Genomic DNA, 12,809 nt, shown 5'->3' with positions numbered 1-12,809 from the left:
GCCCCGATGTTCGCACCGGGGGACCGGGTCTGGCTCTCGACCCGAAACCTGCCCCTCCGCCTGCCCTGCCAGAAGCTGGGTCCGCGGTTTGTGGGGCCATTTAAAGTCCTGAGGAGAGTGAACGAGGTTTGTTATATGTTACAGCTTCCCCCCGATTACCGTATTAACCCCTCATTCCATGTGTCTCTCCTCAGGCCGGTGGTGGCTGGCCCGCTCCAGGAGTCTGAGGTGCGGGAGGTTCCTCCGCCCCCTCTGGACATCGAGGGGGCCCCGGCGTACTCCGTTCGCTCCATACTGGATTCGAGGCGTCGGGCGAGGGGCCTTCAGTATCTCGTGGATTGGGAGGGGTACGGTCCGGAGGAAAGGTGCTGGGTTCTGGTCGAGGACGTGTTGGACCCGTTAATGCTGCAGGAGTTCCACCGTCTTTGTCTGGATCGCCCTGCGCCTCGCCCTCCGGGTCGTCCCCGAGGCCGGTGTCGACGTGCAGCTGGAGCCGCGCGTCAAGGGGGGGTACTGTCACGACTTCCTCCGAAGTCGGTCCCTCTCCTTGTTCGGGCGACATTCGGCGGGCGACGTCACCGGTCTTCTAGCCATCGCCGATCCACCTTTCATTTTCCATTTGTTTTGTCTTGTCTTCCCACACACCTGCTTTCAATGTTGTGTATTTAACCCTCTGTTACCCCCATGTCCTTGTCCGGAATTGTTTATTGTAAGTGTTTTTGCACGTTATGTCTGGTGTGCGTCGGGTTTTGTACCCATTTATTGATTGTTCTGTTTTCCGGTGGTTTTTATTATTAAACTGCGCCGTTGGAAACACAGTTTTTGCACTCCTGTGCCTGACTGCTCTGCCGCCAGTACCCACCCCTTACATACATTGAATGTCCAAATCAATTTAAAGTATCTACTGTACAAAATTAATTTTGCAGGGACACAATTTGAAAGGAAGGCTACAGCAAAAAAATGTCCTTTTACTGTTTGCGATTCACAAATGATTGATTCCCATGATTCAATTTATCGCAATTTAACCGAACCCCAACTTCTGCAATGGTGAAGCACATCATTCAATTAATCTAAAATAATAATTTAAAAATAAGTGATTCATATTAATGAAATGAATCACTATTTTATTTTTTACTATTTTGAGAAATGTGAAGAGGGGAATCAATTATACAGTAAATGTAATTTATATGGCCTAAACAAGATCAATAGGGGAGCTTTTTGTGCTGTGTGTCTCATGTCTTGACTGTTATTCCATGTGCAATGAGACACCTGGCCTCTCCGCTGCCTATCAGCTATTCCTCTATGTTCTTGTGGATTTATATAGAAAATTGGTGGAGATTTGAATAATATTATGTGTGGTATGATTGCTAGTTAACCTATTGCAGATCTGGATAAACGATCCACCTACCACTATTGTCACTATGGGTAGAGGGCAGGATAGATTTGACTATATAGTAAGCGCGCAGAAAGTGTAGTGAATAAGGGAACTACCAAAACACCTTGATAGGGAAGTCGCATGCAAGCAGAAATGTAGGTCCTATTTTGGAGCCACACATTGGTGGGACATTGGGGTTATTTTTGCACGTACAACGTAAAGGTGAAAAGTGCTGCACTGTATAAATGAAAACCGCATTGTTGTTTTTATTATGGCATTTTGATTTGAGAGGAGTGGTTACTCAGCTGACTGATTAAAGTTTCACTAGTACCCATTCTTTCACAAATTCACATGTTTAAGGACTCTTGGAAGATTAGTCCAAATGAGGACTAAAAGAGATCCAAATCAAATCAAATCACATCACATAAAAAATCCCCTAGTGTAATGGAGAGAGAACAAGGGGATCTTTACGTAAACAGCTCTGCTCTGTGGTACTTGAGGTTTTGTTGGTTTCATTGTGCACCCAAGTCGTTACTGCAATAAGCAGTCAGAATCTAGTCAGAAAGCTCAATGAACCCAGAGTTAGGAGTCCCAGCCAAGATCTACATGAAACCACATGCACACACTAACACGCCATACACTTTTAATCCAGTAATAATGCCCAAATAGACCAAACACACCCACTCCGTGGCTCTGCAGCTGAGTCCTGGCATCCAGACTGATACACACAATGGCAGACATGCAGGTGACGTCCTTGCCTCCCCTGCGGCAGTCCTTGTTGAAGGTGTTGATCTTTTCCGGTTCAAAAGTGACTTTGGCTTGGATGCGCACCACACTGCGAGACCTGAGGGAAGAGAAGGGGCATAAGGGCCATTATCAGTGTGTCTGTGTGTGAACGATGAGACTGCAATAGTATGGGAGTGTGTTAGGGTGAGTGTGTGTCACTAACCAGATCAGTACTGCTGCACCCAACGCACCCACTGCCAAGTCCACCAACCCATCTTCATTGACATCCATCATCCCATGAACACTGCGGCCAAAATACTGCAGACCAGCAGAGAAGCCTGCTGCTCCAATTCTCTGAGAGGGGGGAGAGGTTGTAAGGGAGGGAGGGAGGGAGGGAGAAAAAGCCAGTTAGTGAGACAGCAAAAAATACTTTTAGTATTGGTTCTGAATAATCCACTGCATGACTAGGGGTTGTGTGCCACTGAGCTCACCTGTCTGTATTTGTGTTGTATGCCATTGAGCTGGCCGTAGAACAGGTAGATGGCCCCCTGGTGGTCGTCCTCTAGAGGAGCTCCCACCACTACCTCACTGTACGAGTCACCATTCATATCAGGGATAGGGGCCATCGCTCCACCAAAACGAGAGTTCTGGGACTGGTCGGAGACCTCAAGTGTCCCTTCCAAAAGGAAATGGCTCTGTAGATAGAGAAAGAGAGAAATCTCGACAAACCATTTCTGTATGGACCTTGCTTTGTGCACGGGGGCATTGTCATGCTGAAACAGGAATGGGCCTTCCACGAACTGTTGACACAAAGTTGGAAGCACAGAATCATCTAGAATGTCAATGTAAGCTGTAGCGTTAAGATTGCCCTTCACTGGAACTAAGAGGCCTAGCCCGAACCATGAAAAACATCCCCAGATCATTATTCCTCTTCCACCAAACTTTACAGATGGCATTATGCATTGGGCAGGTAGCGTTCTGCTGGCATCGCCAAACCCAGATTCGTCCGTCAGACTGCCAGATGGTGAATCGTGATTCATCACTCCAGAGAACACATTTCCACTGCTCCAGAGTCCAATGGCAGTGAGCTTTACATAACTCCAGCCGACGCTTGGCATTGCGCATGGTAATCTTAGGCTTGTGTGCGGCTGCTCGGCCATGAAGCTCCCAATGGACAGTTACTGTGCTGACGTTGCTTCCAGAGTCAGTTTGGAACTCGGTAGTGAGTGTTGCAACCGAGGACAGGCAACTTTTACGCACTACGCTCTTCAGCACTCAGTGGTCCCGTTCTGTGAGCTTGTGTGGCTTACCACTTTGCGGCTGAGTCGTTGTTGCTCCTAGACATTTCCACTTTACACTAAAAGCACTTGCAGTTGACCAGGGCAGCTCTAGCAGGACAGAAATTTGACGAACTGACTTGTTGGAAAGGTGGCATCCTATGACGGTGCCATGCTGAAAGTCACTGAGCTCTTTAGTTAGGCCATTCTACTGACAATATTTGTCTATAGAAATTGCATGGCTGTGTGCTCGATTTTATACACCTGTCAGCAACAGGTGTGGCTGAAATAGCTAAATCCACTAATTTGAAGGGGTGTCCACATACTTTTGCATATATAGTGTTCATTTACACTCCGATTCACTTCTCCTGCTTCTCACCTGCTGAGTCACCCTGTAGATGTAGACCTTGCCCCTCTCCCAGCCCTTACTGAAGAACATGGGCGCTGCCACCAGGAGGAAGTCTGTCACACCGTCCCCATCGATGTCCAGAGGAGCTAGCTCACTCCCGTAGTATGACCCAATCTACAGACACACCATATGTCAAAGAGTCAAGCCATATATACTCTTCTAAAATGTACAGAACAGTGATTCATTTATATCTATGCACATTCAACCCGAACCATATCACAATTTTAAAAGTGTTAAATTAACACAGTACAATTACCGCCCATAGCATCCAGTGAGGGGAAAACCCCATTCATTTCAAGTCCATTTAATTCTCCTAATCGTATTTTTAGGCCACATACCCCACAAGCAAGGATGGAGTTTAAGAGGGAAGGGGAGGCACCTGAGACAGGATGCACCACCTAACACATCCCAGCCGCACTTGCTTACTGTAAATCTTGCTCCAGTGGCCTCAGGCTACCTCAGAAAACACCACAGCAGCCGCAATTAATCCTAGAGGCAAACTGCATTTCTAATGACCCCTCAGGAATGCGCAGCACTGACTCTAGGACTCTACTCTTCTCTCCCTCCCTCCCTCTCTCCCTCTCCCTCTCCCTCCCTCCCTCTCCCAAACAACAGTCTGGTCTGACACAGTGGTTAGCCCTTATTTACAGGGAGCCTGTTGCCCGGGGCGATGCGTCTGTGCTCAGTAGCAAACCCTGTTTTGATTGGATGCATACAGATGAGAAGCACATGGGCCGATGAGACGAAGGCCATCTGGACCGGGCAGCCGAGTCTAGACCATAGTGTAACGAAGACTCCAACGTGTCACACGTGTGCACACACAAGCTTGACATGTAGAGCAAGTGTGTGTGTGTGTGTGTGTCAGTGTGTGTGTGTCGGTGTGTGTGTATGTGTCGGTGTGTCGTGTTGGTGTGTGTTTGTTTGTTTAAGCAAATCAACTCAAGCACCTGCCTGTAATGGTGTCCCCCAAGGTTCAGTCCTTGGCCCCCTTGTATTAATCATTTATATATCTTGGTGTGTCTCACCTGCTGGCCCTTGAGTGAGTATAGGATGGTGAGGTTGCCATTGTTTCTCAGGGTAAAGATGATGACTTTGCCTGTGTGGTTGAAGCGAGGGGCTCCAGCAACATAGAGCTGCCTGCCTTTGGCCGACACCACTGAGTTTACTGTGTAACCTGGGAGATTGGACACAAGGACACACTTTCTGAAGGCACTGTCCAAAAGTTATGGGAGAGGGTGCAGTTATGGGTGTGCAGTGAGATAACCAATCGGTTGAACTGTATTTTCCTTGTCAATCATTTTGAAAAAAAAAATCTTAAAAACTGGAAATCAAGGTGACCCTCCATCGTTAAGACAGTGGATGAATCAAATGCATTATTATCTAAATATATAAAACATTTGGGCTCCATGGCGAAACAAAATAGTACAATTTGAAGCCATATGGCATAAAGTATTACAAGCACTGGATACATTCAAAGGATGAGAAATTAGAGAAAATGAGATGGACAGAATAGGTAAGGAACTTGTGGGTCTGAGCGTATGTGATGTCATTAATGTCTGTTGAAATCTATGTGTGTAAATGTTATGTTGTCTATTGTTTTTATATTGTCAAAAAAGGAAAATAAAACACGCTATAGTATTGCCTGCAATGTTAGACAGACATCCATCCATCTATTTATTCATCTATCCACACACCCATTCATCTATACATCCATCTCTTTATTTATTAGTCTATGCATCCATCCATCCATCTATCCATTCATCCATCTATCCATCTATCCGTCCATCCATCCACCCACCCACCCACCCACCCACCCATCCATCCATCCATCCATCCATCCATCCATCCATCCATCCATCCATCCATCCATCCATCCATCCATCCATCCATCCATCTACACAATTCTACCTGCCCATCCAGTTCACTCACCCAAGTAGGCCCCATGGTTCTTCAGTTCTTCTGGGAACTCTTCCAGGTAGGAGGACTTGGGTGGGACTACCTTCCCATGACGTGTCTCTTTCAGAACAGCCCCGTTCCAATCATAGGCCCCCACGGCCCCCACCAATATGCCATCCTACAGGAACAAGCATTTTCACATTACTCGCCAAATACACATCTCTTATTAGGTCAATGTACCTCTTTCGCCACCGTACAAAGAGGTACCAAAGCAGAGAGTGATGATGGTGGACAGATATGTCTTTCATGAGAAATAATGGGTTGAACATTTTGTCTTTTCAGTAAGTCCAATCCTTTCAGTGAGTTGATTTATTCTTTGGTAATTTTCCACTCCCTATCCTGTTTTTCTCTAATGGATTTTACAACCCTAGTACAAGAACACCGGGCAATGAGGAAACAAATGTCTTGGTTACATTTTCCAACATAAGTGCATCACCATCATTGCTAAACTTCCACAATAAAAACATGTGAGTACATTTCACAAACACACATACACACACAGGTGGTGTTGAATGAACTATACACCCACCGTCACACAGATGTGAATGCACTGTACAGTAGACTATACATACGTCACACACTCATGTCCAGAAGTGAAAGTCATTAAACCGTGAGTTACACATCTCTACACATCTCTCAGAGCGAGAAAAACAAGGATCATGGTCAATGACCAAATCCCCAGCATTGTGTGCAATGCTCCATTAGGCTGCACGATGCATGGGAATGTTCATTGAGCCCTGTCAAACTCTCATACTGTTTTGTATTATTGTTTCAGATACCGGTGAAGCCATCACCACTGTCACCATACTTCAAGTTCGCCTGATCCCAGATCTGTTTGTGGTGTCTTGCTGTCTCCAATGGTCACGTGGCTTGAAAATGACCATAGGTGCTGGCAAGAAAGCACAAACAGATCTGGGACCAGGTTAGCATTGACCACCAAACTATACTCAGCAGACTGCATGTACGGTACTATAGCAACGTGTTCTGATTCATTAGCTAAGCAACCAGAAGAACCAACACAAACTGAATACACACAACTGATTCAGAGTTGATCTATTGGGACAAATCAACAGCTAATCCTTAACCTTTGGAAGAGAGAAAGAAGGTTTTCAAGAGAAACTGTGTGCTACAGGGTTGTATAGTACTGCATACACAGCCCATGTGAATTTACTAATAAAAGTTCAAATACTGACACCATGCCAGCGGACAGATTTCAGCCAACGCTACAGTCATGGCTAAATCAAGACAGCAGCGGGGCTGTTGTGAAGATACGCCATGGCCAAGTATTCCCTCACTCATAGTCAGGCTGTCGACGTGGACAGTTTGACTGGCTGCCATGGCAACTGTTGCGGAGTAAAGTAAGTCTCCCATTGGGATGGATACAGTATTATCCATGACTTATGATTTTAAGGATTTGGGTATTAGCTAATAGTTTATTCATTAATTTGCATGTACAGACAGAGAGTAAGTTTAATGGCCCTTCTGTGATATCCTTAAAGGGTGTTTTCACATACAGTCCTCTTTAAAAGAACCAATCTCAGTCCTCTTTAAAGTGAACTCTGGGGTAGAAAAAGCAAAATAACTCAGGTCTCTTTGTATTCACACTGCCCTTGCCTTTGAATGAGGACTCAACTCTTTTGTCAGTTCACTTCACATATTTTGTGGTCTGAGTCCTCTTTGCATTCACATTGTTATGTTTAGAAAGGAACCAAGATCTTGTTCCAACACTCTGGGTTGTGCAGGACAAGCCATTCCATCAGAATTTGTTATTGGACAGCTTATACAGTGCCTTCGGAAAGTATTCAGTCCCCTTAACTTTTTCCACATTTTGTTAGGTTACAGCCTTATTCTAAAAATTGAAAGCCCCATAATGACAAAGTAAAAACAGGATTTTAGCAATTTTTGCTAGTTTATAAAAAAACGAACAGAAATATCACATTTACATAAGTATTCAGAACCTTTACTCAGTACTTTGTTGAAGTACCTTTGGCAGCGATTACAGCCTCAAGTCTTCTTGAGTATGACGCTACAAGCTCGGTACACCTGTATTTGAGGAGTTTCTCCCATTATTCAATGCAGATCCTCTCAAGCTCTGTCAGGTTGGATGGGGAGTATTGCTACTTATCTATTTTAAGGTCTCTCCAGAGATGTTCGATCGGGTCCAGGCTCTGGCTGGGCCATGCAAGGAGATTCAGAGACTTGTCCGAAGCCACTCCTTCGTTGTCTTGGCTGTGTGCTTAGGGTCGTTGTCCTGTTGGAAGGTAAACCTTCGACCCAGTCTGAGGTCCTGATCGCTTTGGAGACGGTTTTCATCAAGGATCTCTCTGTACTTTGTTCCATTCATCTTTGCCTCGATCCTGACAAGTCTCCCTGTCCCTGCTGCTGAAAAAAATCCCCACCGCCATGCTTCACCAAAGGGACGGTGCCAGGTTTCCTCCAGATGTGACGCTTGGCATTCAGGCCAAAGAGTTCAATCTTGGTTTCATCAGACCAGAGAATCTTGTTTCTCATGGTCTGAGAGTCTTTTGGTGCCTTTTGGAAAACTCCAAGTGGGTTGTCATGTGCCCTTTACTGAGGAGTGGCTTCCGTCTGGCCACTCTACCATGAAGGCCTGATTGGTGAGGTGCTGCAGAGATGGTTGTCCTTCTGGAAAGTTCTTCCATCTCCACAGAGGAACTCTAGAGCTCTGTCAGGGTGATCATCGGGTTCTTGGTCACCTTCCTGACCAAGGCCCTTCTCCCCCGATTGCTCAGTTTGGCTGGGCGGCAAGCTCAAGGAAGAGTCTTGGTGGTTCCAAACTTGTTCCATTTAAGAATGATGGAGACCACTGTGTTCTTGGGGATCTTCAATGCTGCAGACCTTTTTTTTTTTACCTTTCTCCAGATCTGTCCAATCAATTGAATTTACCACAGGTGAACTCCAATCAAGTTGTAGAAACATCTCAAGGATGATCAATGGAAACAGGATGACCCTGATCTCAGTTTTGAGTCTCATAGGAAAGGGTTTGAATACTTATAAGGTATTTCTGTCTTTAATAAATTTGCCAAAATGTAAAAAAAAACTGTTTTCACTTTGTCATTATGGGGTATTGTGTGTAGATTGCTTAGGATTTTTTTTTTTCAATCCATTTTAGCATAAGGCTGTAACGTAATTTTTTGGGGGAAAAAGTCAAGGTCTGAATACTTCCCGAAGGCACTCTTTATACCTACTTACCTTTTGGAAGCTAATAGATTGCATTTAGTTAAAAGATGAGACATAAACATTGTAATCAGAAGATAATATTAACATGCAAATATTATTTGTAACAGAATAAATAGCAGAAGATAGCTCCCGATTAAATAATGCTTTAATTGAAAATTGTACACCCAATGTAGGCTACTGCCCCTTTAACAGCTAGAATTGATTTTGTACCCTATGTTGGGATTCTCATCAAATATGTTGTCGTCTTCTAACACCATTCAAACCCCACAAGCGAATAAACAGCTTATGAAGCTCTCTTTATAGATCACATATTGCAAACAAATAATCTGAACTAAAAACTCCACACATATTTTGGAATTTCTGTACATCATTGACAATTGCTAATCAATATCCAAGAACAGCACACATTTTTTTCTGTGAACCTGCGCATCATCATCTTCTCTCTTTTGTGGCACCAATGTGAGGGGTTATGGCAGGTGAAATGGTGTTGCAGTATTCTAGTGTGTGGTGAGGGAATAATGACAAGTGAACCTGGGAGCTTAGTGTTCACGTTGCCCTAAAAAAAGGGAACCGGACCAAGGAATTCAAGGGAACCGAACTCAGACTACCTCTCAGTCCTGTTTGCTTCGGGGGCTTTTTTGAGGGGACTGAGTTCCTTTGGAGTATTCACACTGGACACAATATTAAGCAAACTGCACTGAGTTAACAAAAATTGTCTGAAAGGGACCAAGTGTGAAAAAACCTGAGTGTTGGCAATACCAGTGTTGAAAAGTGGTTGGAGGAAGTAGCCATATGAGGTTCAAGGTGGGTTGCAGGCGACTGTTTTTTAAAAGGTTACATCCTTATTTCATCCGCTCTTGTTTCCTCTTCTTCTCAAAGCGCATTGAAGGAGAGAATCCAAGGTACCTCCCTCAGATATCCTTTTTCCAATGAGCTTTGAGAAAGACTTAGGAAACAAGGATGACGGAGGAAAAAAGGATTTGACAGTGTTACATTCCCTAGCAAGAAAACCAAAAACGACGCTCAAACAGAAGGGAATCTAACAAAGAGTCACTTACAACAAACAAAATAAAACAGGTAGGGAGGGTACTGTTTTCAGACACAGCCCGAAGTTGCGATATGGACAGTATGCTTCCCTGCCCTGATATTTTTTAAATTTATTTATTTCACCTTTATTTAACCAGGTAGGCAAGTTGAGAACAAGTTCTCATTTACAATTGCGACCTGGAGGGAACAGCATTCAAATGGCCCATGTAGAGACAAATGAGGATGAGGAGACAAACAAAAGTGAGATGATACATAAAACTGATACCTGGAGAGATCCCTGAAGACTGGGGTTTGGTATGCAAGAGGTAAAACCCAATATTACTCATGTCAGTAATGCGGCAATGTCAGCCAACACAGTAAACAATGACCTGAACAAATCTTTCCATATTATTTTGACTTGTAGGATATTAAATGAATTCAGCTAATATTCCCCTAAAGATATTAGGATTTCAAACTATGAGCAAATAAATTCCATCACAATAGGACAATCTCAAAATATTTGGTGTGTCTGTGTTGTGTGAGCTTGTTGATCAGTGTGTATCTGTGTGTGTGTTAATGTGTATGATGTGTGTGTTAATGTCTTTGTGTGTGTGTGTGTGTGTGTGTGTGTGTGTGTGTGTGTGTGTGTGTGTGTGTGTGTGTGTGTGTGTGTGTGTGTGTGCATGCATGTGTTTAGCTGGCAAGCTCTGCATTCAACTAAACCATCTGTACTCTCTTGCCTGTTTTCCTCTTAAAGTCCCCCCCACCCCTCCCTCCGCCAACAAAAAATACTTTCCACAACGTTATCATCATCTCATTCTCAAATTGCCCCTGAGCCTAGAATCCAACAATCCATTGTATGAATATATAATTTTTCCCAGAGACGGTTAATGCTTTCTCCATTATCCACATTGCCGTGCTTCATGCTAATTAAAACAATAATATGAGCTCCTTAGAGGTAGCTCACATTCATCATCTACCACCCGTCATCCATCACCAACATATAGCTCCCACCTGGGTAATGTAGTCTTCCCAAGAGATCTTTAAAGCTGTGTATAAATACAACAGATTCGGTTCCGTTCAGCCCCGGACACAACTCATTGGAATGCAACCTCCCCATGGCCCTACTTGCAATTCATACCTGGGCCATGTTTAGTACAAAAACGTTCTTGAACGTTGCAGATAGAAATACCAAAAATAGAGTCGACGTGATTCCTTATTCTACATGTCAGAGATGCATGTTTGTTCTACATAGCATATTTCTATCTGAACGTTCCAAAACGTTGCTTCCTGCTAAAGGCACCCCAGTCCAATGGTGGTCCCCACAGTGAGCAAAAAAAGGGACATTTCAACCTCAATTTCATTATCTCCAGCACAATACCAGTGTCAACTAGGGATGGGCATTTGAAATAATTTCCCTATTAGAATAATATCATGACATTTTTGGGATGTCCGGATAGTCCATATATATGTAAAAAATGAACTTGGAACTGGATTTCTGTGCAGCCTGCGTGATTTTGGTGCCGCTAGCTTGCAACAGTAGTATGGGCAGGGGTGTCTGGTTAGACTCACATTAAATATCTCCAATCCAAAATTAAATCTAGAATCGGCTTCCTATTTCGCAACAAAGCATCCTTCACTCATGCTGCCAAACATACCCTCGTAAAACTGACCATCCTACCGATCCTCGACTTCGGCGATGTCATTTACAAAATAGCCTCCAACACTCTACTCAACAAATTGGATACAGTGCCATCTGTTTTGTCATATACTACCCACCACTGCCCCATATACTACCCACCACTGCAACCTGTATGATCTCGTTGGCTGGCCCTTGCTTCATACTTGTCGCCAAACCCACTGGCTCCAGGTCATCTACAAGTCTCTGCTAGGTAAAGCCTTATCTCAGCTCACTGTTCACCATAGCAGCACCCACCCGTAGCACGCGCTCCAGCAAGTATATCTCACTGGTCACCCCCAAAGCCAATTCTTCATTTGGCCGCCTGTCCTTCCAGTTCTCTGCTGCCAATGACTGGTACGAACTGCAAAAATCTCTGAAGCTGGAGACTTTTACCTCCCTCACTAGCTTTAAGAACCAGCTGTCAGAGCAGCTCACAGATCACTGCACCTGTACATAGCTCATCTGTAAATAGCCCATCCAATCTACCTCATCCCCATACTGTATTTATTTATTTATCTTGCTCCTTTGCACCCCAGTATCTAAACTTGCACATTCATCTTCTGCACATCCTACCATTCCCGTGTTGAATTGATATATTGTAATTACTTTGCCACCATGGCCTATTTATTGCCTTACCTCTCGTATCCTACCTCATTTGCAAATGCTGTATATAGATTTTCCTACTGTATTATTGATTGTATGTTTGTTTATTCCATGTGTAACTCTGTGTTGTTGTATGTGTCGAACTGCTTTGCTTTATCTTGGCCAGGTCGCAGTTGCAAATGAGAACTTGTTCTCAACTAGCCTACCTGGTTTAATAAAGGTGAAATAAAAATAAATAAATAAAGAGTCTAGCTAAGATAGCCAGCTATGCTAGCCAGCCAGCGAGCTAGCTAGCTAGTTACCTAGACTATTTAGGGCTATTTTGCTCAGCTTCCCATCCTTGTCTACAACAATTCCATGCAGATTGAAGAACAGCCTAATTGATGGTTGCTCGTCATTGTAACCAACTCCTCATTTAATTAACTTCATTCTGTAATTTTCATTACATTTTGCACTGATTAGAGATCTCCCACATTGCTTGCTACACATGGAGGCACTGACTGTAGACAGTGACACTTTCATTGGCCGATAATAACAACAAAAACATATGAAACC

General features: G+C 44.0%; 1 protein-coding gene across 1 annotated transcript in view; it reads right to left on the bottom strand.

The window, feature by feature from the left end:
• itga11b (integrin, alpha 11b) overlaps nucleotides 1-12,809 on the bottom strand; it is an 81,276-nt gene that overhangs the window by 27,162 nt on the left and 41,305 nt on the right. Inside the window, exons 11-16 of the mRNA XM_082956616.1 lie at nucleotides 5,717-5,861; nucleotides 4,813-4,961; nucleotides 3,758-3,901; nucleotides 2,593-2,796; nucleotides 2,325-2,455; nucleotides 2,056-2,219 (exon numbers count right to left, since the gene is read on the bottom strand). Coding sequence (XP_082812742.1) covers nucleotides 2,056-2,219; nucleotides 2,325-2,455; nucleotides 2,593-2,796; nucleotides 3,758-3,901; nucleotides 4,813-4,961; nucleotides 5,717-5,861 — 937 coding nt within the window. The remainder of the gene's footprint in view (nucleotides 1-2,055; nucleotides 2,220-2,324; nucleotides 2,456-2,592; nucleotides 2,797-3,757; nucleotides 3,902-4,812; nucleotides 4,962-5,716; nucleotides 5,862-12,809) is intronic.

Source organism: Salmo salar, chromosome 10 (assembly GCF_965601325.2).
Source record: "Salmo salar chromosome 10, fSalSal1, whole genome shotgun sequence".
NCBI classification, from domain to species: Eukaryota; Metazoa; Chordata; class Actinopteri; order Salmoniformes; family Salmonidae; genus Salmo; species Salmo salar.
Note: the sequence above shows the minus strand (reverse complement) of the source record. Positions and strands in the feature narration are given on the sequence as shown.